Source organism: Saccostrea cucullata, unplaced genomic scaffold, assembly GCF_032062105.1.
Source record: "Saccostrea cucullata isolate Sc308-1 unplaced genomic scaffold, CSIRO_AGI_Scuc_v1 ctg575, whole genome shotgun sequence".
NCBI classification, from domain to species: domain Eukaryota; kingdom Metazoa; phylum Mollusca; class Bivalvia; order Ostreida; family Ostreidae; genus Saccostrea; species Saccostrea cuccullata.
Genome location: NW_026932050.1, coordinates 78,336 through 106,199, shown reverse-complemented (window position 1 = coordinate 106,199; position 27,864 = coordinate 78,336). Strand labels below are relative to the sequence as shown.

Genomic DNA, 27,864 nt, shown 5'->3' with positions numbered 1-27,864 from the left:
CCGCAACTTTCACTTCAAAGTGCCGAGCGCATGGCGAAGGTACAGGTGCTACCCATTTTTAATCGACTGGGTCAGTCACTGTATGAGAGAGAAATTCTCGTTTGGACGTAAAACAACACACAATCTACCTTACAATAATTAATCGTTACGCTTGAGGATACCCATTTCTCATCCGCATCATCCCTATAGAACACATTTTGGTGAAACGCATATTTAAGTACTAAAGTTTTTTTATGAACTGAATTTGTTTTAAGTTTATTCGGTGTGTCATTCTTAAATTTTAAAGACTGAGATTCCTCTCCACTCCATTTATACTGATTACTAAATAAAAAAACCAAAAAAAAAAAAAACATGAATCAAATCATCAATAAAATTCATGATTGGGGAGCAATGGAAAATGGAATTCCCAATCTTTCTTCAAGAAATTATCAGACACTTAATATTCTAACAGATGTTATACTTTGATATTAATTCTCATTTATGTTTTGTAAAACATGCAAGAATAATTTGCCTCAAACCAGGGGTCATAAAATAGTGTATTATTTTTTCTTAAAAAGAAAAGCAAGACGTTTACAGAATTAGGACAATATTTTCTTATGATTAACACATTATTTTAGAGATGTCTGTTTTATGAGAGTGGTAATTTATTTTGCCTAAAGAAAAAAACAATTAAAAAAGAATAGGAGCGACTTCGGGCTTAAGTTTGAGTTCGTATTATCATTTGCAGGTTTGTATTATATTGCTTCACAAATCCTGGAAATCAACGTGTTTATGATAGGAAAAAATGGGTCACTTTATGAAAAATAAATTGTAAGGTGTCTGAATTTTAAACTTGGGAGGGTTGGGGGGGGAGAGAGAGAAAAAAGTATGATCGTCTTACAGACGTCTGATATAAGAACTGGGTAACCAATGCAATCTATAAAAATAGTAGACGTCTGACATAAACGATCATAAAATAATTAGAAAAATTTCAATCACATTTGACATTTGATCAGAGATTATTTCTTAATATAAAGACATATGTATAAAAACAAATTATAAATTTTAATAGACTTATATCTAAATATATGACAGATATTTTAAATTTCATCAGTATTTTATGCAGAATCCATTAAATACATTTTATTTTTGTCCATTGTTATTTTATTATCATTGTTTTTGATTTAAATTTTCTTCAAATATTTCTTTGATAAAAATAATTTTGTGTTGACTTAAATTTTTTTAAAAAATTTTTTCTACTACAGTAGAAAGGTAATGTCAAGTAAATATCCAAAGTACATGCAGTAATTGGTCAACCAACCATTTGACCTAGAAATCAAATGTATTAAAGGAATTCTGATGTTTCTATTATATGTGAAATCATAAAGTTTATAAAAAAAAATTCAAGGGCACAAAAATGAGAGAAAACAAATGTGTGTTTGTGAAACACTATGCGCCTGGCGGCAAAAAAGTTCCAGAAAACTATTTTTAGCGTATAGGTCACAGTCAAGGTCACAAGTTCATTGGCCTTAGTGTCATTTGAAAGAACTTTATTAGTGGAGTATGGTATGAATACCAAATATGAAGTCTCTATCTCGTATGGTTCAAAAGTTATGGTGAAAGTGTAAAAAAGCTATTTTTAGCAGATAGTTCACAGTCAAGGTCACAATGTCGTTGACCTTGATGTCATTTGAAAGAAATATATTAGTGGAGTATGCATGCTAAATATAAAGTTTTTATCTACTATGGTTCAAACGTTATGGCGAAAGTTCGAAAAAAAACTATTTTCAGCATACAGATCACAGCCAAGGCCACAAGGTCATTGACCTTGGTAGCATTTGTAAGAGCTTAATTAGTGGAGTATGTATACCAAATATGAAATCTCAATCTCATGGTTCGAAAGTAATGGCAAAAGTTCGAAAAAAAACTACTTTTAGCGTGTAGGTCACAGTGAAGGTCACAAGGTCATGGACCTTGGTGCCTTTTGAAAGAACCTTATTAGCTGGAGTACATGTATGCATACCAAATATGAAGTCTCTATTTTCCAGGGTTTAAAAGTTATGGCGAAGGTTAAAGTTGACAGCAGACAGACAGATAAACAGACAAACAGACAGGACAAAAACAGTATACGCCTCGGATTTCTCGACCCCAACGCATAATATTAAACTTAAAAATTGACAAAGATATCTCTAATACTATTCATTACCAAAATTCCTTTAGAAATTGTCAGTTGAAAAGGATTACCTTTGAAAATTTTCCATCGCAACATAAAGTATCAGATACATGTACTTAAAAAATTTATTCTGAAAATGGTAAAAGAACCAATGTATAATATGTAGCTTGGTCATTTATATAACTGTTTTAAAAAATTATATTGTTAATAAAAAAAGAAAAAGAATGTTTAAATTGTACATTTATGTATGTTGAAATGTCCATCGGGGCCCTTGATTGGTCAATAAAATATCTTGCATCTTGTACTTAACAGTATGTACATGTATCATGAGTAGTATTTGTAATTCAGTTGAAAAGTTATGATCTAATTATATATTAAAAAAAAATACATAATGAACATTAAATGTGTCGTTACAGTTTAAATCCGGCCATGCTGCACAAAAAGATCACGGGCAGCACACCTGTCATCATCACGACTTTCCTGAAAGTAGAAAACACGGAGATCACACTCATCACCATGGTGATAAACAACACGAAATCCATCACCATGGAAACCAAATACACGGCCATCATCACCATGGTGACCATCAACATGGCAACCGACATCACTCTCATCATAGTCATCATCACCATGGTAACAACATAGATTTGAGATGTGAAATTAATAGATTATGAATCATTTGGCGGTAAGTCTTATAGTTGTTTGACATTATTTGTGTGTCTTATTATTTTGTTTGTTTTTTCTTTCAGGGGATAAAGTTGCCTACCGACCCCGAAAGTCTACTTATCCTATGATTTCTGTCGAAGATGCACTTACCATTGTCATGGAGCATGCGCATTCGTTGCCTTCAGAGGAAGTCGGATTTAGAGGTTCAGTTTTCGAAAACATGTGTATATAAATGTATATTAATGAGAATGTAATTTTGTATTGTGTAATGGACTTTAAAACTTAGATACTTTTTGTTATCTCCATATGTTTCATTCTATAACTATAACGTACATGTACATATGAGAGAGAGAGAGAGAGTTCCATCCCAGTGCAAACATTTGTTTTATTTTCGTTCCTTCTTTTGCCAGTCTGTAATGATATTGAAATCAATTACAGATGTTCCCAATAAAAACACTTCAAACGCGTTGTATTTTAGGAAATGCTGTAAAAAGGTTTGATAATATCTTAATGATATTTTGTTTGTGTAAATCATATTAAAGATCACTCTATTTATAAAGCGATTTCTCTGCGTCCTGTATTGCACTGATTTAAACTAAGACTCCTTGCTGGAACCCATCCCTCTCAATCTGATTGCGATATTTTAAGGAATCATTTGCATTATTTCTTCTCTAAGTAACTATATTACAATAGTAGTCAGCAGAAAATATTGAATGACGGGCTGATATTCTCTTTGTGCTATTGTTCTGAGAGTAATGGCTTGCATAAAGCTTGTTTAATAAAAAGTTATATTACTATCGTGATATTCAAATGCATGGGAAGTTTATTCGTATCTATTGTAAGCAACGAAATGTATTTTCGAAAAGAATGTTTTATAATAATCTACATGTATTCGACTCATTTCTTGATACCTTTAGAAAATGTATCTAGTAAAGTTTTGATGACTTTGGATGACGTTGGAATTCAATGCTATCTTCGCTTTAAATCCTGGCTCTAACTGTTTACTTTCTGCATCCTCATTTTGTAGAATTAAGAAATTGAAAGTGGCGGGCATTTTTTAAATCAGCTTTTATAATTTTGATGGGTTTTAAAAGGATATAACAGGAACTATTTTGCTTTTTACGAAATTAATTGAATCTCTTTCCGAGCACTGATGAAGTAAAAAAAAAAAGGGGCGAGAGGATTTTTACTTTAACGGATATTTCTCAACCTCTCTCTTAACATTGCTAGGGAGTTCGTTCTGAAATATACAATGTACTTTTTAGTATTTTGTTCTATATACTTCAGATTGTTAGGAAAAATTTCTATAGTAATTTTGGTGTGTTTTACATTTTTTGTTCTGCATGTTACAGAGTGTTTGGGTGGCAGAGTGTTGGGGGGGGGGGTCAGATTTTCTTTCTGTATTTTTCAAATCGTTTGAATGGCAGAGTGTTGAGGGTGGGGGTGGAGATTTTTGTAATTAATTCGATCTGTATGTTAGAGAGTATTATTGGGAGATTTCTGTATGATTTCGTTTATTTATTTTTTCCAGAGTGTTTGGGGAGATTTCTTGCCGAGGACGTTTTTGCTGTTGATCCACTTCCCCCATTTCCGGCCTCCATTAAAGATGGCTACGCAGTTGTAGGTAAGTTATTTAGACATTATCAGTTTTCTTAACGTGAAATTTATTTCAAAGGATATAAAGGGGGATAAAAATGAATGAATTATCTATTTGCTTGAAAGAAATCGAAACTTTTTTTTTTCTCTTTGGTCCACTAGTTTAGCTCTACTTATATTAAAAGTCATAATCTCATATCTGAGTACAATTTTCATGAAAAAAATCATGTCAAATATGAATGTTTGATTCAAATATTTAAACTTTATATAAAACTTTTAAAATTTTGAAGGTCAAAAACGGAAAGTCAAAATATCAATCTCACACTCAATGCTTTACCTTTACAGTTTTCAGGGATGCATTATAAATATATTTCATTTTAATCAGAGAGGACTACAATTATCCTTTTTTAAAGGTTTTAATAATTTTTTGAACATTGTTTTTTTCTTTCGCAGCCGCAGACGGCGCTGGAAATAGATTTGTGGTCGGCGATTCCACGGCAGGCTCAGTGGTAAGAGAGATGAACGACTTTGACACAATATTGTCGAAATAAACTTCAAAATATTACATCAATCATACGTGTATATAGGTTCAGGTTTTAAAAATTGCATTGATTGATGTGCTCTAAGGTTGCCTCAATAAAATGAGATGACCGAAATAAAAATACATGTTATCAAGTCTTTAGTTAATTAAAGTTACGTTATATTAAAAGTTGAAACACTTGTCTATCGAAAGAAGTCTCCATCGAAATAATTGTAGGTAAACTGGATGTTATCACTTTTTTTTAGGAAAAAAAGTGATTTAACCTCATTGCACAACCTTACATGAATAAGCCCGGGGGTTAATATTTATAGGATGATTTTTATTACACCCAGGAGTAAAATCTGAAACACGATTTGACACGTCAGATTAACATAAAACTTAATCTGTTAAGTATTAGGCACATCTTGTAGCAATTAATGATTTTATATTTGTTTCTGATGTTTATATATGATTCACTGATGAACGGGTTATTTCTGTTTGACCAAGTTTTCTTTAACATTAACCGGGTTTTTCTACCTTTTAGTATGGGTGAATTCAATTACTACAACCAATTTTGCAAACTTGCTGTACAAAAATTCATCAGTTTTTGCATAAATTTGAAAAGTAAGAAGTAAAAAGTATCAACATTGTTTATAATTAAAATCATTGATATGCACCTTTAGAAAATGATATTTTATAAACGCGTAGCTTCATAAATATACTGAAAGGAAAAAGAAACGCTGGGTAAACTTTTGAGGTGAATTAAATTTGTTTTTCTAAAAACATGTTTTAGTTTTCCTATCTAACTTTTAAATCATCTTTCAAAAAGATATAACCAAATTCCCATTTGATTTTGTCTAATAATTTATGAATTATTGAAGCTCAAATGACGATACCCCCCGAAAGTGAAAATCGAAAACTCTCATTATCTTCAATGTCTCTCCCGTGCATCTGTCAGAGCCTTATTTCTCCTTTGCATTGGAATTTCATTAGAGTGTTTATCTTTCAAACCCTGGCTATATTTGGCATGGGTAACCACGCAAAAAAATAAGTCAAACGGCGCGCGCATGCGCCAGTGAGAGGAATACAACAGTAAGTTGACTGGCTCAAAAAACCAAATTGCGGAATTGTTTTCTTTCAAATTTCGTATGAATGTAATGATTATAATCGTCTACTAAATGAATGGCTGTTTTTGTGGTAGTAAGGTGGCGATTCAAGAGATGGCAGGACGAATAAGCCGCTTGTAACATGGGTCTGTTTCGCGTTAACGTCATCGTCACGTTGATTGAAAACCATTCCAGACCACCTCTGACAACGGGTAGTTTTATAGGGGAAAATTTACAAGAAACTGCTTAGTAAACCGTTGTTGCCTTTTTCAATAATTAGGCAATTCGAAAACAAGTCCCCATTGAACTTCCGTAAACTGTGCCAAGATTTGAAGAAATTCATAATGTCTCTTAATATTGAAAAACGATGTGCATACCTCATATGCATCAACTAATGCAACAAGATTTGTTGACAAACTCGTCGTTATCAATTTGCACTTGTTTTGGGCTTTTTAGCGTTTTCCCTACGTGACGTCATAAATTTAACGGTTGAGTAATTCTGAATACTGATTTTGTTGCACAGTAACTAAATTTCTCTTCTGACATACTGTGAAATCACTAATTTTCGTGGGGGTTTAATTTTCGTTGTTTTCGTGGTGTGAAGAGACCCACGAATTTATGTCCACCACGAAATGTAAATTTCCATATGCACAACTACTTAAAAGTTCTTCATCCACGAAATCAAATCCCCATGAACCAGCATTTTTTCCTCAAACCACGAAAATTTGACCCCACGAAAATATGTGATTTTACAGTATTTCGTAATTTTCGGTCATGTGGTCAAAATTTTTTCGAACATTGTGCTACCCTGCGTTTCTTTTTCCTTTCAGTATATATTGGTATATTTGATTTGATTTTTTAAAGGTTCACTCAGAATTGCTTTATTTCTTTTCTGTATGGGGATGGTTAATGATATGCATAATTTACATGAATTGCCAATAATAATAAGTGATTGGGGCCTGAAAATTCATTAATTATTGATAACTTCACATCCATTATACTTTATGAAGAAGAGGGAGTCCCAGGTGTATATAATTTGCACCATTTAATCATAGGACCTCTCTTATGTCATCGCGGAATGTGATAAAATTGGCGACATTTTTTATAATTAACGTGCTTTCCGAGAATTCAAGTTTGTTTTTCAGTGTCGTTTCTAAACATCCCTTATATGCATATATACGTTTCATTTAATAATCACTCTAACTTTAAATTAAAGTATTTTAAAGTTTTGTATTTAAACTTGTTTGAAAATGTGTTTATATAAATATCAAATAATATACCTGTAAGAATAAAACGCATATTAATTTTCCAATAGTTTCATTGAATACTAGCATACATGTATACTGGATGGATTTTCATTTTTTTCTGTACTTCCTTTTATGCACTTATAAAATCGATAGATCATGTCATATCCCCTGAAATACTGCTCTGAAAATTTTCTACACATCTGAACAAAACTTGTCTCAAAACAATTCCTAAGAGCATATAAAAGGATGGGCGTACAAGTATCCTCTTTGGAAAAGCATCTCTGAAAATCACATTTATTTTCTCATGCTTTCATTAAATATTAAAAATGTAAAAGAACGGTTCATGACGAGTTCAAACGCTTTAAATTAATTTTGACGCAGGAAAAATGATTTGTAATTCTCGGAGAGACATCCTGCAATTTGACGGAGAAAACTGATATCAGCAATTCTATATTGACCTAACAGAACAGAGTATTACCGACTTCTCTACAATTACGTGTTGTGTAACCGCGACGTAGTACCGATCCCCGAGGGAATTCTCCCCTTGATTCCAATATTATGAATGGAAATTTGTTTGCGCGGGAGAGTGGTGTATTCCCGGTGCGTTCCGTTTAGTCCCTCGGTCTCTCACGGAGACTGCGAGTGCGTTCAGTTTAGTCCTAAGATGTACGCCGAGTTTCCGTGTCTATACACCGTGCTTTTCATTTAGTGATTAGATAATATCTTGTTCTCACGGTGTTGTTAATCCAGAAATTAAAAATTTATAATGCTCACCCGGAACTTGTGTTTTTCAATCTCCAAAATAATAAAAACTACAACCATCGCTGCAAATCAAATCAGTAACATTATATAATTTTGCTGGAGATCTAGATTTACGAAATGTACCCTCTCTTCTTTTATAGCACAGTGCATATCCAAGAACAAAAGGTTCGCCCATTGGAGCCGACTTTGTATTCACTGCTGATGTAACATCTGTTAATATTCTATTTTTACTTCGTAGAACTTTTAAACAGAGGCTAATAATAACTCGTTCTAACCGAAAGTTGACCAACAGTCACAAAATAAAAAAAAGAAACAAAATTAACTAAATATAATCTGTCCTACGCTGTTGAGGCGAAACAAATGCTGACTATGTGTAAGAACATAATTAAAGCGTCTTTGAATTTTATCCAATTAAAACGAAAAAGAAAATGCTACTTTAAAAGTATATCTTAATTTTTTTACCAAGTAAGAGCTAAGAACTTGAAAACTTTAACCCTCTTAATTTTAAAGAAAATAGTGGCGATATTCTACCGCTTGTAACACATTTTAAAGATGTGCAAAACTATTGCAGCCAAAAGGTGTTGTGACGTCGGGGTTCTGTGTCCGAATCAACACGGGTGCTCCACTTCCGGTTGGCGCTGATGCCGTGGTACAAGTGGAGGACACGATCTTAGTTAGAGAGGAAGACGAAGGCCGAACGGAACTGGAAATCAAGATAATGGAGGCCCCCAAAAAGGGACAGGATATCCGGTAGGTATAAATGGAAGCAAAATTACTTGAAATTAATATTTGTTATTTATTTGTCACTGATATGTACAGTTCTGTTCGAGAGCAGCGGAGAATTGACCTATTTTTAGGTGGTTTATCGAATTAAATGCAAAAATCATAGTCATGTGTCACAGTAGAAGTTTGCACGAAAATTGAAGTTGTAATTTATTTTGCAGCCTTCTTCGGCCATGAAGGAATAGCCAGTAAAAATTAAAAATATCTAAAAATCAACTTTTAATATTGAGCCTATCATTATTATGGTTAATTGCAGGAATGTTGGTTCAGATATCGCCAAAGGGGAGAAAGTTTTAGAGAAGTATCAGAAGATTGGTCCCTCTGAGTTAGGTATCCTAGCAACAGTGGGCGCCACAAAGGTCTTCTGCTACAAGTTTCCGGTTATAGGGATCATGTCAACCGGAAATGAGGTAGGACTCAGAACAAATGGTCAATCTCCCATGCAGAGTTGTCATTCCTTCTCTCTCCGATACTGAATGAATGAATGAGACGATGGTAGAGAGTGAAAAATGGCTTCCAATATAAAATTTAAGTTAGTAAAAAAGTGCACGTACCGGGCGACATTATTTTTAATTTTTGAAATCGGAAAAAATTGTTTCATATTAAATTCATTCTCTTTAAAAACTGGTGAATCTGACATGATTACAGTAAAACTCGGATATAACGAAGTCACTGGGTCCTATCTTTCATTATTGGAAAGTCATAGCCATCAAACTTCAACAGAGTCGATAATCATAATTGCTTCTGGTTATAAAGAAAATTTGGGGAGGGGAGAATAATATGTGTATACCTTTCATATTTGATTATATAAGTTAACAAATATAAATTTAAAGAATGATGTTTCTTGATTATTTTATATGAAGGTTGAAAAAACGATAAGTGTCAGATATATATACTTGTATAATAGGTAATTAGGTATGTTACAAAACACCTTTTTAATGTAAAATGTCATCTGCAATAATTTTTTTAAAGATAAATACATGTAAAGAGGAAAACAAAAACATTTAATTATCAGGTCTGGACACAAATTGTGTAATCGTTACATTGATTTCAGTTGCTTGAGCCAGATGAGGCCCTGCTGGAGGGAAAAATCAGAGACAGTAACAGAACCACGCTTATTGCACAATTACAGGAGCATGGATTGCCTGTCGTGGACCTCGGCATAGCGGAAGATACGTACGTGTTATAAAACACAGACTGAAACACACTGAGTTATTGAACCCGTCGAAACTTAAGTCATCATTATTTCAACCTCAGCGGGATTAAAGAAAAATTACTTTCAATAATCGATGAAAATCTATTGGGACTTTAACACATATCGACATATCGTGCATATATTCGGAATTTAGATGTTTGAGATTAATTTCGAAATCGAAAATCGAGTTATCAAAATTCTTTGAATAAAGTTTATTTTTAGTAAGGTTTTAAAAGCCATGAATATTGAATGAAAATCCTTTGGCGACTTAAACTTTGATAAAAAGTCTAGGGCTGTTAATATGTCATTCTAATGCAATTGTTTTGTAAAACACTTTTTCATTGGCTAATGCACTGATGTTTGAAGCAGTAAAATGAGCATTAATTTTTTCATTGTGCATAGCGACGCAAAAACACAATGCTTCGTAACGTATTTCATGTAACAAAATTCATCAAAATAAGTTATAAAACACAGACTGTTAATGCTGATTTAACACACTGAGCCGGTAAAACTTATTGAAAATCAGCATTAACGGTCGCAAATACCAAATTAGGAGATAGTTATTCCCTAATTGACTGTCCTTCTTTTGAAGCGAATTTTGCGTTATACACCGTGCGTGATATTTCGTATAATGAACTCGCTGGAGGTTTTATCATTTGGCCTGAAGATGTTTTTTTTTTGTATTTATCATAACATTTAAAAATTAAGGTTCATTGACATCTGGGTAAGAAAGATACTAATAGCTGTCATTAAATGACATTATGAATAGCAATTGCTTGCAATAATGCGCGCTAGCGCATCATGGAAAATATGCCAAATTGCTAATTGAATAATCGTTGTTTATTAATATTTGCATGCACACATCACTTACATAAGGAAAAAAGAAAAACATACGGCTTTAAAATCAATAAACCTGATTAATGCTTCTTTTCTCTAATAAATCACAAACATATTATAAAGTATTTCCATCTCAAACACAGTTATCTGGATACAAGCAGCGCCGTCATCACATTTTTGTTTTGATGCATATATTGACAAAAATCAATAATTTTTAAAACACTATGATGAAAAATTGCTTTTATGATGATTATTACTCTAGAATGATTTTTCTAATTTTAAATCATTCTTGAAATCCAAAATTTTCTCTTTCTGAATGTTATTACCCAAGTGTGAAGAGTTATCGAAATTGCATTACAAAAAATACAAATATGGCAGTTCTCTACAATTTTTAAAAAGTTTTATTATACAATTAAATACATTGACAAAAATTGAATTTTTAAAGGTATAAATCAGCAATTTTAAATATTCTGAATTTCCTTTTTTTCAAAGAATATTATTAAAAACTTATTTTTATTCCTCTTATGAAACATTTCATATATATACTTCTCAACACGAGTGTGATAGAGCAATTGGACTCATAGTAGAAGCAGTTGCGTCTATAGTTGATTACTACATGTTCATAGTGGGTGAGGGCAGTGGATATGCAAATATTTCTTCATATATATCTTTTTTCGACTTTAAGACCAGCCAAGGACAAGGCAGGTTAAGACCTCTTTCTGGCTCTTGATTTTGGGTGTTTTCAGAATGTTGAAACATTTAAGAAATAAGGTATCATTTTTTGAGTGTTATTGGGATGTAAAACGGGTTGGTCACGTTATGGGAGATTTGTTCATGTGCCAACCCGTTTTACATCCCAATAACACTCAAAAAATGATACCTTATTACTTATATTTACATTTGTGACTTATTCATACTTTAAACTTGCCTGATTGTGACTTTTAACGTGTGAAATGCATTATTTTTCAAACCCAACTGCATGTATGTAATCCTCTGACCGCGCGTCGATATCACAGAGAAATTACGTATCCATATGAACATCTATGACCTCTTGACCCCGTACCTGTATTTATACAGTTATAAAAACGCTTGCTTTCAGTAGTGTTATATAAAGGAAAACATTTGCAAATGTAAATATTTTATCAATAAAAACATGTTGTCATCCCTGACACAAAAGGAATATTTGTTTTTTTTCGTATTTATCATAGAGACATTTAAAAATTAAGATTCCGTCTGTCTGTCTGTCTGTCTGTCTGTCTGTCCGTCTGTCTGTCTGTACAATTTTTCAAAATGCTACTCCTCCTACAGTTTTGGTCCAATTTCAATATAACTTGGCACACAAGTAGACTACACTAAGATGAACGGTGTTGCCGTGGTTACTAAAAATAGAAATTAATTCTTTCAAAATGCTACTCCTCCTACAGTTTTAGTCTGATTTCAATATAACTTGGCACACAAGTAGACTTCACTAAGTACATAATTCTGTATATCAGTTTTTGATTTCGATGAACGGTTTCTGGTTACAAAAATATATATGCTACTCCTCCTACAGTTTTAGTCTGATTACAATATAACTTGGCACACAAGTAGACTACACTAAGATACACAATTCTTTGTATCGGTTTTTGATTTCAACGGTGTTGCAGAAATTTCTGTGAAATTCTTTCAAAATGCTACTCCTTCTACAGTTTTAGTCTGATTTCAATATAACTTGGCACACAAGTAGACTTCACTAAGATACATAATTCTGTGTATCAGTTTTTGATTTCGATGAACGGTGTTGCCGTGGTTACTAAAAATAGAAATTTCTGTGAAATTCTTTCAAAATGCTACTCCTCCTACAGTTTTAGTCTGATTTCAATATAACTTGGCACACAAGTAGACTACACTAAGATACACAATTCTGTATATCGGTTTTTGATTTCGATGAACGGTGTTGCTGTGGTTACTAAAAATAGAAATTTCTGTGAAATTCTTTCAAAATGCTACTCCTTCTACAGTTTTAGTGATTTCAATATAACTTGGCACACAAGTAGACTACAAAGATACATAATTCTGTTTAGATTTCGATGAATGGTGTTGCCGTGGTTACTAGAAATTTCTGTGAAATTCTTTCAAAATGCTACTTCAAATACAATTTTAGTCTGATTATAATATAAATGTTGCATGCAAGTAGACTGCACTAAGAACATAAAGAGACTTAATCAAGGATAATTATTCTATTTATCTGTTGAAAAGTTTCAATTTCCAACTGCTTAAGTACTTTTCTCTTCCTTTGCTATAAGTACAAACCAGTAGAGCTTCAGTCTCGACAGAGACTTCTGGTTATTCAAATTTTCATCGAATTTACGGCACATTTTGTTGCGGAAAACGTAAAACACAAGCTTGCATATCTACCAAATTTATATATTTTATGCACTAGTACATGTATCAGATGCAGTTTATGTGTAAAAATCTCAGATAGGCGAGCTTGTGCTCTATATTTTCCGCAAAGAGAAACGTATCTCGCTTATGATGAAATTCCACCGGATTTGACAGAGGAAATTCGAGAAAATGTACTACTTTTGCCCCCTCTTGTGACCTCCATGTAAGTTTTGAATTTAAGTAAGCGAATGGTTTTAGAGTAAGCATCATTTTCATTTTTTAACTACAAACTATCCCAATTTTACCAGACTGGTATTCTGATTTTTACATCGAATAAGGGGGCAGATACGGTCGTTACCCTACCTTGTCCTTTTGCCTGCAAAAATGCTGCAACCGAAACCTTTTTTAAATAAATAAAATTTTCCGCGTGGCAAATCATCGATTTTAGATAAAATTTTACATGACCGAACAAAGAGGAGATAAAATAAGCCTGAAGTCGATTTTGTAACCTGAATGAATTTTAAAATTTCGTCTGAAAAGGCAAATTAAGCCTTTTATAACACAAAACAATTATTGAAAAAAGAAGAAATTTCATTAAAGTTCAATTTTTCAGGACAGCCGCCCTACTCCTGAAGCTGACAGAGTCATTAACCATGTGTGACGTCATAGTGACGTCTGGCGGTGTTTCAATGGGCGAAAAGGTAATTAAAAAATATCATTTGACAAATTATATAAATGCATGACTAATGTTACTCAGCGCAAATTACAAAAAATATATTCAAAAATTTTAAAATGATTTTTTTTTCCCTAAGGAAACTTGTATATAATTGAAGCAACGTCTTCTTTTCTCTTACAGGATCTTTTGAAGCACGTGTTGACGGACCTTGATGCGAACATTCATTTTGGCCGAGTCTTTATGAAACCAGGGTAAGTCTTTCTTGTCATGTGCCGTCAGCAAAAGAATTCTTTTCTTCACCATTTCTCATTGGTTACAAAAGTAAATGATACCTTCCTAATTAAAATGATTAAACTGTCGCTTAAAATGTCGACACTGACGTTAATTGCCCACGATTGAGGATGGTTTTGGGGGTTCCAGCTCTTCGTCTGGGGGTACTTTGCGTATGAGCTAGCTGTAATGACGTCAATAGTTTTCCAGCATTCACATCCACCTTGTAAACTGTTGACACGTGTCTTGCCGTGTAAATCTCGGCTATCGCACACCCCGGGAACTCTCGCGTGTTTTTAGGTCTCGGGAGGCGTGGTCAGAAGGTGAGCGAGAACACAAGATATTTTGATTTCTTCAACCGACGCCTAATTAGATTATATTAGCAATACGAGGTGTCAGCAGAAAGGCGGGTCGCTAGCATTCTCTGGCTTTATCGAACGGTTATCTTCTATACAAACCTTAGGTGCATGGATTTGTATTATTATGATGAACTTTATCACACTTTTGTGTTTAAAGAAATATTGAAAATGTTTATTGCTTGGGTCAATGCGCTTAGAAGAAAACAAGAAAAAATACATGCGTACGTGCTAAATACATGTAAGACGTTTTGTCAATGTGCTAATGAAGCCGAACTCATCAAGAGTCAAGTCTTTGCACAACTAGACTAAGTACTGTATGCCTTAGTATGAATGAATGCGCAGCTTTACTAAGTCACGTGGTGCAGTCGGATTTTGCCAAGTTGACGGAATATTCCTCACACGTACAAGAGCTGTAGGTTCGATTCCCAGCCAGTTAACAAAGATCTTTTCATCGTCAGCTTAACGTCCGATGACCTGTAGCTAATTAAGCATGTTTACTTTTTGAGCACACAGTTCTTATTTATTTTGGCAACACTGAATGACAACAGTTGTCCCATTCATAACAGTCGCTGAGCATGCGCGGCCGGATGAAAGATAAGTGAGATTAAACCACAATAAACAGTTTATTTACAAACATGTTGCAGATTACGCAGTTATCAAACACCTGTAAACAAAACACTGCACTTCTATACTTAAATGCACCCAACTCCCATTTTTTTCTCTCCTTGAAATGTAAAAGTCATTAAATGTGCTAAACAGCAAGAGAGTACCACTGCAGGAATAATTTCCGAACCAGTTCGCACATTCCTACATTTGGTAGGAATTTAAATGTTTTGAGGTGATGATGTTCGGAACGCCTCTTTATTTATTTTTATCATTAAATGGGCCTGGATGCACTATATTTTAAGAGGAAAGAATTCAGTTCTGGACCTATAATGTTCCCAGACCACAGGGAGAAAAGGGAAAGGCAAACCCCCAAACAGCGGGAAAGCGGAATTCTTATGCAAATATTTGAATATCTAGAATTGGTTGTTCCGCCTTCCGAAGGAAATCGGTTTCTAATTGCAACAATGAAATTCAAAGAATTCCCTACCTATTTTTACTTAGGGGGCAAGATCTCGGCAGTATCATACATACATGTCCTTAAATGTAGTTTTTTTTTTTATGAGTTTTAATATGATCAGTGTGAACAATGCTGTCAAATCAGTTATTTAAAGTGGTACATCTCTTGAAGATTTTTTTTTTTAAATGTACTAGTTTAAAGAATGTTCAGGGAAATTGAATCTATACTCTCGAAGAAATCCTTCACTGATTTCGATTTGCGTAACTTCCCCAATACCCCATATTCATATTCTTCATATTTTTTTACGTATTACTGCAAAGTGGTGTAAAAAATTCAAATGAGATAAATATCCAGCTGTCGAGAGATCAAGGAAAATTAATTTCGTTTGCTATTGATGCCCCTTGTTGTACATGTAACAAGAATTATCTCTGTTGAATTTTTTTTCACTTTTTTTATCAGAATCAGTAAAGTTCATGTAATTTTAATAATCAGTGATCAAACTGTAATATTTTTTTCATTAACTTGTAGACCTACATTTTCGTGCATTGAAAGTGATAAATACAAATATACTGACAGCTGGAAACGCAATGTATAAGGTGTATATTACGAACGAGACCTTCTGTAAACTATCTAGATAGTTTTACCACACAACTGCAAAAGATTTTAATACGACCATGACTTAATCACTCGTGTTACACGTCAAATGGACAGAGAAATGAGAAAAACAGCTCTCCTTTGCTGAAGTCTTTAGAGCGGCCGCCATTGCCCGCCGTAGACCTACAGCGCCGTATAGCGGACTCGTTACGCTTCATTAACAACGTTTCTCAAAACAGCGAAGCTGCAGCCTTTTTTATAATTGATATTTCACATGTTCCGTTTGTACCAAATGACTTGAAGTTCGTACTATACATGTAAACACTACGTACTTTGTTGTTTTTTTTTTTGAATGACACATCATAAATCTCAAAATCAAGGTTTTCTGATCAAAACATTTCAAAATTACAAAATAACGTCTATGCACGGACCATATCAGATACACACCACAAAACTACTTTTTAATTGAGAAAGAAAACAGTTTTTGGGGCCAAGGTTTTGTTTGATTCCAGGTTTCTCACGAAGAAGAACTAATTGTTTAGGAACTTGTGCAGATGCAGATAGCCTAATTATGAAGAGACAGGGCCCTTCTGTTTTCTTTCAACATGCAACAATCCCACTTATAGGTTATGCTTTGCATCTTTAGGTTTTTTCTCAAATCAGCGTACACCTACTTAAAAAAACTGGGTTATTGGATTTTAGCATATTTTTTTAAAATAACAAGTATACGATAACTTTGTGTGTCACTTTTTCTCCGCATCTGTAACAATTTAGAAAAAATATACCTCTTCTAGAAAATAAAGATTTTTTTTTTTAATTTTCGATCGATTATTTTAAGAATAAAAGTGATTCCTAAGATTGATAAAAAGGATTACGGTAGTAAAATAAGTAATGAAAAAAGAGAAATGTTTTCCCCAGGTCATAGGTCATTACATTAGATTATTACAGCAAAAGTTGCACTTCCAATTTTTGAATGATGGAATAAACATAAAGTATGAATGGCATAGAAAGGACCATTCAGAAACTAAATGTTTTTTTTTTTGCAAGATTTTTGCTAAAAAAAATGAATTTATGGTCCAACCTAGAAATATGGTTTCTGAATGTTATTTTTATTCCATTATTCAATGGGAAAAAAATATTAACCAAAGACAAGCTCCTCTGAAAGTTGAATATAAGAGATCAAAATTCATAATCTAAAGGAGATATTATGAAGAAATACAGAAACTTTTCAATTATGCTTTGATTATCTTTAAATGGTAAAATATTCTTTTCTGCCAAAAATGCTCAGCTTTCTTCGGTGTGCATGTATCGTTCTAACTTGCGTAATGATAACTCTTACGAAGGAGATCAGAGTTGCTTCATCAGTAAAAAATTAAATTAACCTTTCCTTCTCTTTTTTTAAATACATTGTATTTCCTGAAAAAAGTCAAAAATCTATAATGTTTAATTTAAATTCTATCAGGTGTGATTTTATCCCTTTTATTTGTCAAAGTTCTTCAAAACAAAATCACATGGATTCTATTAATTGGGACGATTTATCTTATATGTATGACATGGTTTGTTTTCGTTTAGTTTGTGGAATTTGGTTTGAAATTTAGGGGCATGAGTTGATCCTTACAAATAGCTTTACAAAGCTTTTTATCTGTTAGAAAACCAACTGCTTTTGCGACCATCAACCACGAACAAGGGAAAAAGCTTTTCTTTGGTTTACCCGGAAATCCAGTTTCCGCCATTGTGACCTGTAACCTGTACGTCATACCAGCGCTTAACAAAATGGCGGGAAATCCTTTCCCACATCGGACAATCATTAAAGCCAAGGTGAGTAAAGTTTTCCACTTTACAATTTACTCTTTATATCGACAATTTGCTTATCAAAGAGTTGCATTTGCTGACAGTATATTTGCATTCGACAAATATTAGCTATTAACGTAGAAGTCGAGCGAAATGAGATTATCATTTAATATTTTGCGTGAAGGTTAGAGAAAATATCCTAAGATAAAAATGTGAATATTTACTTCCAGTTGTAATTTCAAATTCATGTTATTTATACAAGAGAATAGCTGAAAGCAGTGTAAAAAGAAGAAACTTTAGACTCATCACCTTTTAACACATTGATTTTGCAAGCGACTGATTGTTTGTTATAAAATACATGTTCCTGTCTGTAGTTAATCCTAGTAGGGCTATAACTTTGGAATCTTTAGTGTGATATGAATTTAACTTATGATTTGTGTTAAGTACTTGGCGATGCAATTGAATGATAAATCAAGGTCATGTCCGTGAGGTCAAGGTTACAAGACATTTCCGACCCTGAGCTAGCTTAACAATTTTTCTTCAATTTAAACGTCAGTATGCTTATATTGAATTTTATCCAAGGTCATAGCTAGGTCACAAGGCTTGAGATCAATGGGGTTGCATTTTAAATGCTGTTTTTGAATTTCTTTTATGCTTTAACAACCTACATCAATAATGCTTAGTTACACTTATAACTGACACTTGCAATGTATAGCGTTGGCTCGCGGTTTGTACTCGGGGTCGAGCTTACAAAGTAGTAACAAATGCGAAAGCTTTATAAATTCAAACCATTCCGGCAAACTGCAATTTTGTATTAAAAAGTTACAAATCTTGTTACGACTATATTAACAATTTTCAGTCGATCAAATACTAGTATGTCTCTTTTCTCCTCTGCATTTCTACTATCAAATTGGAAAGGTCGTATTGAATTAAAACCTGGAGGGTTGAATGTCAACAATCAGAACGATAAGATATCTATACATTTTATATTTTATTACTGAATGCTATGAATAGAAGGATTGGAAGAAGGAAGTAGGTCATTAATTGTTTTAAAGAAAAATAAAAAAGATGAAACCTTTTCTTGATAGTTACCGCGGGCCCTGACTTTGAAAGATTTTGTCAAAAAGTTGCAGTTGTTTTACTAAAAATGCATACATTTTCACAATTTTTTGTGGAATTATTGGCAAAGCCAAAAATAGTAACTATTTCTTTTTTTAATGACACACTGTCAGCATGATTTATAATACCGGGTTGATTAAGAAGCAGGACAAAAATAATAATTTTCTTGTCTTAACTGTTAAAAAAACAGAAAAATTGTTGACCAGACTTCGTTCTTTTCTTTCGTGTCTGTTGAGGTGTGAAACTATTTCTTACTTTTGTTGAGCCAAAGGCTTAAAAAAGCTAATACGTTAGCATTTTCCAGAGAGTATCATTTGGCCAAGGTCTTCCGTTTTAAGAAAAAGAAAATGGCCCTTAACCATGGGAAGGTAATAAAGGCGAAAGGTTTTGGTTTTAGTCTTAAGTTTCCTTTAAATAAAATCACAGGTGCTTGAAGACAGGACCCCCTTTCGATATAGACCCCTCGGCCGTTTCGACTTCTTCCTCATAAATAATCTTTCATTGACATATTTGTGATAAAATCTATAACAACAACTCGAAAAATTACCTTAAACAAATGTTCTATAAAATCTACCATACATACTTTAAAATCACATATTTTCAAGGGGTCAAATTTTCAAGGTTTTGGTTTGTGGGGTTTTGATTTCGTGGTTGGAAAATGTTTATTAGAAATGCATATGAAATTTTACGTTCGTGTTTGTCATGAATTCGTGGGTCTCTCGATACCTCGAAAACAACGAAAATTAAACTCCTCCGAAAATTAGTGATTTCACAGTATATATATATATATATATATATATATATATATATATATATGAATTGATAAGACAGATTATATCACAAATGTGTCATACATATAATTAAGAAAAACTGGTCTTAGCTAAGCAAATTTTCTGAATTGATAAGACAGATTATATCACAAATGTGTCATCCATATATAAGCACATAAATAAAAAAAAAATGATAGATATATAATTTTAATAGATATGCTGTTTGAAGTTTTCTATGACATTTTTGCACTCATAATCTCAAAGCGTAAAGATAACACTTTCAAGTAATAGATGATTCTAAATTTAGAAAATAAGAATTTAGCTGATAGAAGGTGTTTATTTTACATATTAACTGGTTTGAATCTCTTGAAATCAGCATGTCATGAGGCATTTTATGCTTAAGTTCAGAATGTAAGCTTTATCATTTGAAGTGTGTTGTTTAACCAACTTTTGCCATTTTCGATTAATACATGTAGAATTAAAAACCTGTGTAGATTAAAATTCAATACAGTTAAAAATAATTTATCACAGATTATTTGTAGTTGCCCCCATTTTAAAGATGTCAGACATAAACAAATATATAAGCATTAGAAATATTTCACTTTTGATAAATTGCGTCAATTCTGTTTCAAACGTCATAACAATCATATATCATATTAAATACAGCAAAAATGTATATTATTTGATATCAAATAGACCATTGTAAAGAGGTTTATTTATAATAAGTGAAACGTACGAAAACCGGATAGGCTCATTTCTGAAAAGATAAAAAAAATAACTCGTTAATTATCTCGTTATAACGACTTAGTTATCTCGTTATAACGAACAGTATTAAGATCAAAAAGTCCATAAAACAATACAAAACAGGGGCAGAGCAAACACGGACCTCCAAAACATCAGAGGTGGGATCAAATGTCATGGAAGAGAGATAATACCCCGGTACTCTGCCGTGGTACCACCCGCTGTGTGCTTCTTTTCATGATCGGGAAATAATGGAAAAAATCCGTCAAAAATTCCGTGTATAAATAATGGACTAACAACTGTTATGAAAAATCTCAGTCAAGATTTGACTGAATGAAAAATTGTATTTGTTTACATGGTAATGGTATCGATCATAGAACTTACGAAATGATGACTTTAAAAAAGACTGCTGATATTCTTATCTCATCAACTTGTTTGTCAATAATTTACCTCGTTTTAGAAATTGTTTATACGTAGAGCATGCTCTTGCGTATTGAATCAATGGAGATATATAGGCCCAGTATTCAGGTGATGAAGGTACAGTGTAAATACATGTAGCTGTGTAAGTAAGGGAAGTTGACGATTGAAAAGTAAAAGTCATCACGTTTATCATATACCTTGGTTGTTAGATAACCATTGTCTTTTTTCAAGTAAAATATTCAAATATGAAATAGTAATGTCAGACTCTGTGGTATCTTTTATCTGACGTTCACCAGGATATATAGTATCGGCATAAGAATGGAAATTACCAATTGTTGATTGACACAACATCGTCGATATACATGTACTCATATCTAAATGTCGATTTGAAAGACACATTAAGAGTTTTCTTCATTTCACGTATATTTTAAAAGATCTTGGTATCCATGGTATTCAAATCTATTGTTTGAAGACCTGGCCCCAGGATCATGAAACATCTGAAGCTTAAGTCAAAATTTATATTTGATAATAAAATGTTGTAGAAGTCAAGCAGACCAAAATTAAAATATTTTTCATTATTATTTCAGAGAGGTATTAGTATCTGCAAATCTAGAAATAAATTCCATAATTAATAAATATTATATAGGTGATTGAAAATTTGACTTAAGTCTAAGTTTGTTTCATGATCCTGAGGCCAGGTCTTCAAAAACCACATAGCTATCGTCAATCAGAAACTCAAGTATCTTTTTGATATCAACTTCAGATTACCCGTGTGTACAATCAGAATGTTTTTAAACAAAATATTTTTGCAAATGACCAATGACAAGGTAAGTTAATTTACGAGTTCCATTTTTATTGAAAAAACAGTTGTCATTGATATCAAAAAGCTTGGACTTTAATTTATTGTTGGAAGTGATAGTGTATAGAGTTGAAAAGTCGTAAATTTTTCAACTATTTTAAGATTTTTGTAAAATCTTGTGATTTCAAATTGTCCAAAAGTTTTTTGGAATTTTTAAGCATTTATATTGTGGAATATTTATGCCATCCACATACTTTTTTTCAGTTTTTTGTCAACATAGCGTTATCATGTTAAGTCAAGATAACTATCTCGTCAAGTCATTATATCTTTCTGGTTTGTCGACAAACACCGACTTTATATCTTGCCCAGTCAAGATAAGCTATCACATTTTGTTGCAATAGCTGTCTTGACATGACGACATAGCTTTTAGTCGCGATACAAGATAAATTATATCTTTTTGTCGAGATAGCTATCGCAAAAATACAATAGCTTATCTTGACTTTACAAGATAAAAGTCGGTGTTTGACGACAAACTTGTAAGTTATCACGACTTGACGAGATAGTTATGTTGACTTGACATGTTAACAAAAAGATATGTAGATGGCATAATAATAATATAAATATGCAGTTTCTTCTTCACTGCTGTTAATATTTTAGTGAGGAGTAAAGAAGGAGGCTTGGTTGAGCATTTACTGGAACTCGCTATGCACATTTATCTTTTTTGTAAGGATTTCTATGAAAATTAGCGATCCAATAAAGATACGGTAGTTCAGATTCATTTTGGTTCTTTGGATTATTAAAATATTTAAAACTGACATATGGTTTTGAAGGATTCCTTCCTTAGAAAGGGAATTAAATAGCAAAAGTGAAGAAAAATTAATGTTTATTAACAGCTACATGTATCGACCTTTGCTCCATCTTTTGATCATGTTGATTATGAAAAATATCCATTTAAGATTTTACGTATGAAACATATTATACTAATAGTATAAAATAGACATTCCTTCAAGAGAACATAAAAAATTGGTTTTATGTTGTTGATGCAAAAACTTATGACGTCACATGATGGTCGACTAAGCAAGATTTTTTTTTCTTACATTTTTTGTAATGGAAAAAACAAAACACGTAAAAATTGACGTTTTTTTTTAAAAAATATGTTTCCTTTCCAAATCGTGTTTAATTTTAATTTTTCATTTTACTTTTATATTGAATATACTTTTATGAATGACTGAAATTGTAACTTATAGAAAAAAGTATACTTTGTGATCTTCTTGGCTGCATTTCATTGGATAGTACAGAAACTAAGAGTTACAAGCAATCTATAGCAAAGAGCAGCATTCGACATCAACCCCAATGCAAATTACGTCACGATCGATCTTTTGGCAGAGGATTATTAAATCACCCGCAAATACGTTACTATAACCTCTCAAAATCAAGATCTGTAGCGATGGGATAATAATATTAAAGTTATCAAACGTTATTGATTGTTCTTTCATCAATATAAAGAAAATCAAAATATTAATGCAGGGTATTTGTTTATGTAGTTCAGATTTTGTATCAAAGAGAAAAAAGATTTATTGAAGATAAAATATAGTCCAAAGAAACCCGTTTGAAGTGCCCACTCAATTACAAATGTTCGTTGATATATAGTGTCTGGGAGAGTGTGATATGAATCGTAACCAAGACGATGAAATTTCTTTTTACCAAGATTTTCCGATCGAGAGAGTCTATGGAAAAAAATATTGAAGTATTTTTAGGTCACCTGAGTAACTCAGGTGACCTATTGCTATCCGTTTTCGTCCGTCGTCGTCCGTCGTGCGTCGTGTGTCGTGTGTTAACATTTGAACATTTTCAGCTTTTTCTCTAAAACCACTGAACCAATTTCAACCAAATTTGGTATACAGCATCTGTGGGTGAAGGGGAACAAAAATTATGAATTTCATGGTCCCCGCCCCCCTGGGGCCTGAGGGGTGGGGCCAAAACCACTAAAATTAATGAAATCTTTAAAAATCTTCTTCTTTACTCCTGGACATCAAGCAGGCAAACTGTTGGCATGAATGTAATGAACATTGAGTCCTCTACCAAAATTGTGAAATTCATGGCCCCAGGGTCAGGGGTTCTAGTGCTAGGGCGGGGCTCTATAGATAATATAGGGAAAATGCATTATTTCTTTGAAAATCTTCTTCTCTGCTCCTGGGTATTAAATAAACTAACTAAGCACATAGTTATGATGAGCAAGAGTGCCTCTTCCAGATTTGTGAATTTTATGGCCCCAGGGTCAGGGGTTCTGGTGTAAGGGCGGGGCTCTATAGATTATATAGGGAAAATGCATTATTTCTTTGAAAATCTTCTTCTCTGCTCCTGGGTATTAAATAAACTAACTAAGCACATAGTTATGATGAGCAAGAGTGCCTCTTCCAGATTTGTGAAATTCATGGCCCCAGGGTCAGGAGTTCTAGTGCTAGGGCGGGGCTCTGTAGATTATATAGTGAAAATGCATTATTTCTTTGAAAATCTTCTTCTCTGCTCCTGGGTATTAAATAAACTAACTAAGCACATAATTATGATAAGCAAGAGTGCCTCTTCCAAAAATTGTGAATTTTATGGCCCCAGGGTCAGGGGTTCTGGTGTAAGGGCGGGGCTCTATAGATTATATAGTGAAAATGCATTATTTCTTTGAAAATCTTCTTCTCTGCTCCTGGGTATTAAATAAACTAACTAAGCACATAGTTATGATGAGCAAGAGTGCCTTTTTCAGATTTGTGAATTTTATGCCCCCAGGGTCAGGGGTTCTGGTGTTAGGGCGGGGCTCTATTGATTATATAGTGAAAATGCATTATTTCTTTGAAAATCTTCTTCTCTGCTCCTGGGTATTAAATAAACTAACTAAGCACATAGTTATGATGAGCAAGAGTGCCTCTTCCAGATTTGTGAAATTCATGGCCCCAGGGTCAGGGGTTCTAGTGCTAGGGCGGGGCTCTGTAGATTATATAGTGAAAATGCATTATTTCTTTGAAAATCTTCTTCTCTGCTTCTGGGTATTAAATAAACTAACTAAGCACATAGTTATGATAAGCAAGAGTGCCTCTTCCAAAAATTGTGAATTTTATGGCCCCAGGGTCAGGGGTTCTGGTGTTAGGGCGGGGCTCTCTTGATTATATAGTAAAAATGCATTAATTCTTTGAAAATATTTTCCTTTGCTTCTGGGTTTTATGCCAATGATCCAAGTATATATTTATGATGAAGAAAGGTGCATCTAGCAAAGTGGTTTTTTTATGCTCCCAGGATCAAAGGGGGGGGGGGGGTTACATAGTCTGAAAATAAATTAATGCTTTGAAATCTGCCCTTTGCTATTAATCAACCATTTTATGATTACATTTGCAAAATTTTGAAATATGTGGCCCATGGGTCAGTGGGTGAGGTGCACAACTGGTTATAAAGTGGAAGTGCATTTTCTCTTTGTTACTCTGATCTACCTCTGGGTATTAAGTAAATAGAGTAAGCATGCTAAGTTAATAATTATGATAAGCAATGGTGCCTCTTTCAAAATTGTAAATTGTGAATTTCATGGCCTCCGGTTTAAAACACGAACCAAATATAATTGTTTGAAAGTTGTTACACAATACTCAGGTGACCTATAAGGCCCGTGGGCCTCTTGTTTATTAAATTTTTCCTCCAACAATTGTTTTTCCAATTATTTGTCGCCAAAGTAAAAATTGCGACACCATTTTTGAAATTAAAAATTGATAGAGTATAATGATATTGCTAATACTACAAGTATAAGCAGTTTTATTATAGACTGGAATTTATTAACTATGTACTTTAAGCTGGATGACAACTAACTTGAAATTACGTGTAATCTCTCTCTCTCTTTCTCTCTCTCTCTCTCTCTCTCTCTCTGGCTTCCGAGTTCTCCTGCCTTGCTGAACACATGCTAATTTCTTTCCACCGAATCACACCGTTATCTGATTACTAAATATTTACATTGCTTCCAATAGAACCATTCTTTTGATAAATGTAGAGTATGGATATGCATGCCTTTTTTATTTGGCATCATAAAAAATGAATGCCGCTATTTTAGTCAGCTCTTAGATTCTTTAACAGTGTTCGAACATATTTCTTCCATATCAAAGATTTGAATACCTGAGATGTAAAGCACGCTCTTGTCCCTTGATTAACGATATGATCACACCAAAAATAATTGATTCTTATCTTATCAAATTCCGAAACTATCTTCTGCTTATAATAAGTCTCGTGCGGTTACGTGAATTTCACGCATGTGTAGTCGCCCTTTGCACACGTTACCAAGGCACATATACCCCACCATTTTGAAATGCATTTAAATCACCTGTGTTCTAATATTACCATATGCCATATATTCATATGTTACATAAATGGTATTAAAGGTCATCGATATTTGTGTAACAATGAAACTTGATGATATATTTTTTTTGGTAGCTGGATGATATTTATTTATTTATTTTTTTAATCAAAAGGTTGAGGAGCGGGTTATTTTGGACTCTCGTCCCGAGTACCACCGCGCGGTTCTTCAGTGGCGAGCAGACGACCCGATCCCACGCGCCACCAGCACGGGCAATCAGATGAGCAGTCGTCTGCTGAGCATGAAGACAGCTAACTCCCTCCTCATTTTGCCGCCAAAAAGCGAGAGCCTGCAGACCCTTGAGCCTGGCACACTTGTGAACGCAATGATCATAGGCCGTCTATAGCCGGCGTCCATAATGGAGCAAAAAAATGAAAGAAAGTGGTTTGTAAATATTATTCTCTGTTTATTGTTTTATTGACCGGAAGAAGAGCCCAGCTGCTTCATCTTATCATTGTTGAAGGTCTTTTTTCTCTCTTTGTTTTCATTCTGTTTTTCCCTTTGTTTCTGAAAGTTAGCTCTATATTGAATCATTGTAATTGCAGTTCCTTTGTACTTTACATGCCTCTTGGGTATGAGGGGGCCATCACTTGTATATAAGTAAGGAAGATAAAGACATGGGTTTTCTTTTTTCTTCATAATTTTTTTTATTGAATATAGACTGGCCTTAAGACAAAGAAAAAATGGAAAGTGCATACGTATATTTAGAATTATGAAAAAATATTAGCGGAAAAAACTGATATTTGTGAAGCTTAAAGAAATTAAATTTTCTCTTTTTACCTTACATTCGTTTGTTATACATTGCTGATTTGCAACACTTTAAAAAGTTGTCCTGTATTTAGAGAAGTTTATTGTATTGCAGAGACTTACATGTACAACGAACATGCTTAATCTATCAGTTATACAATTATAGTATTATACTCTTGTGTGTATTTTTTATTGTTGGAATAATTTTTATAAATGAATTGTCGATGGGTTTGTTTTTTTTTGTTTGAGATATATATATATATATTTTTTTTTTTTCTTAAATATCTGTCAAAGTATTTAAAACAGGGCATTGTGATGGAGTTTGTTAGTAGAAAAGCACCAAGTGTACATGTATATGAATATTAAATAGATCTGCGTAATTATTTTAAAACAAAATTTTACAATAAAGCCAGATGTAACGGGTAGAAAATATAGTTACATCCTAGAGATTAAAAGGTGCATGTGATGTAGTTATGTAGTTATCTTGAAATAAAGTTTCAAATTCTGACACATTTCTTTGATGTTTGCGTTACCATCATGCATAAAAGCGTGGATCTAACAATTCATATTAGTTCTCCATGTCGTACAAGGCGTGGATCTAAGAATTTGTTCTAGACAACATGTCTTGCAAGATTTCTTTAGGTAAGCATCTTATTAATTTTATCAAGACAACCAAAGCGTGATCATAAAAACTTATGAACCCCAGCAAGTCTTCTATTTTTGAAATTTTATGATTGTACTTGAAGAATGCCAGTGGCTTGTGGGGAGATAAGGCATTCCACGGCCCTATTGGCCTTGGTGTATCCCAGATGAAAACTATGTAATCTCCTCGATCGGTATTTAAAGCTGTGATCTGAGACCTTGAGATTAACATCATCAGCATAATGATTTTATTGTGCTTAAATC

General features: G+C 33.2%; 1 protein-coding gene across 1 annotated transcript; it reads left to right on the top strand.

Annotated features, from left to right (window-relative positions):
• The first annotated feature begins 30 nt into the window (after positions 1-30).
• On the top strand, positions 31-27,466 carry LOC134234365 (gephyrin-like). The gene is made up of 12 exons (XM_062716426.1): positions 31-39; positions 2,569-2,785; positions 2,902-3,021; positions 4,350-4,442; positions 4,868-4,923; positions 8,621-8,799; positions 9,089-9,242; positions 9,887-10,008; positions 13,842-13,929; positions 14,085-14,155; positions 17,840-18,008; positions 26,327-27,466. Exons 1-12 carry the CDS (start codon positions 31-33, stop codon positions 26,555-26,557), a joined length of 1,509 nt encoding a protein of 502 aa, XP_062572410.1. The 3' UTR covers positions 26,558-27,466.
• Positions 27,467-27,864: the final 398 nt, after the last annotated feature.

What these genes read in the sequence shown, in the direction of transcription:
- LOC134234365 (XM_062716426.1), top strand. An exon ending in AGATGGCTACGCAGTTGTAG is followed by an intron (nt 4,443 to 4,867) that starts GTAAGTTATTTA and finishes TTTCTTTCGCAG; the next exon opens with CCGCAGACGGCGCTGGAAAT. An exon ending in CGAGTCTTTATGAAACCAGG is followed by an intron (nt 14,156 to 17,839) that starts GTAAGTCTTTCT and finishes TTTATCTGTTAG; the next exon opens with AAAACCAACTGCTTTTGCGA.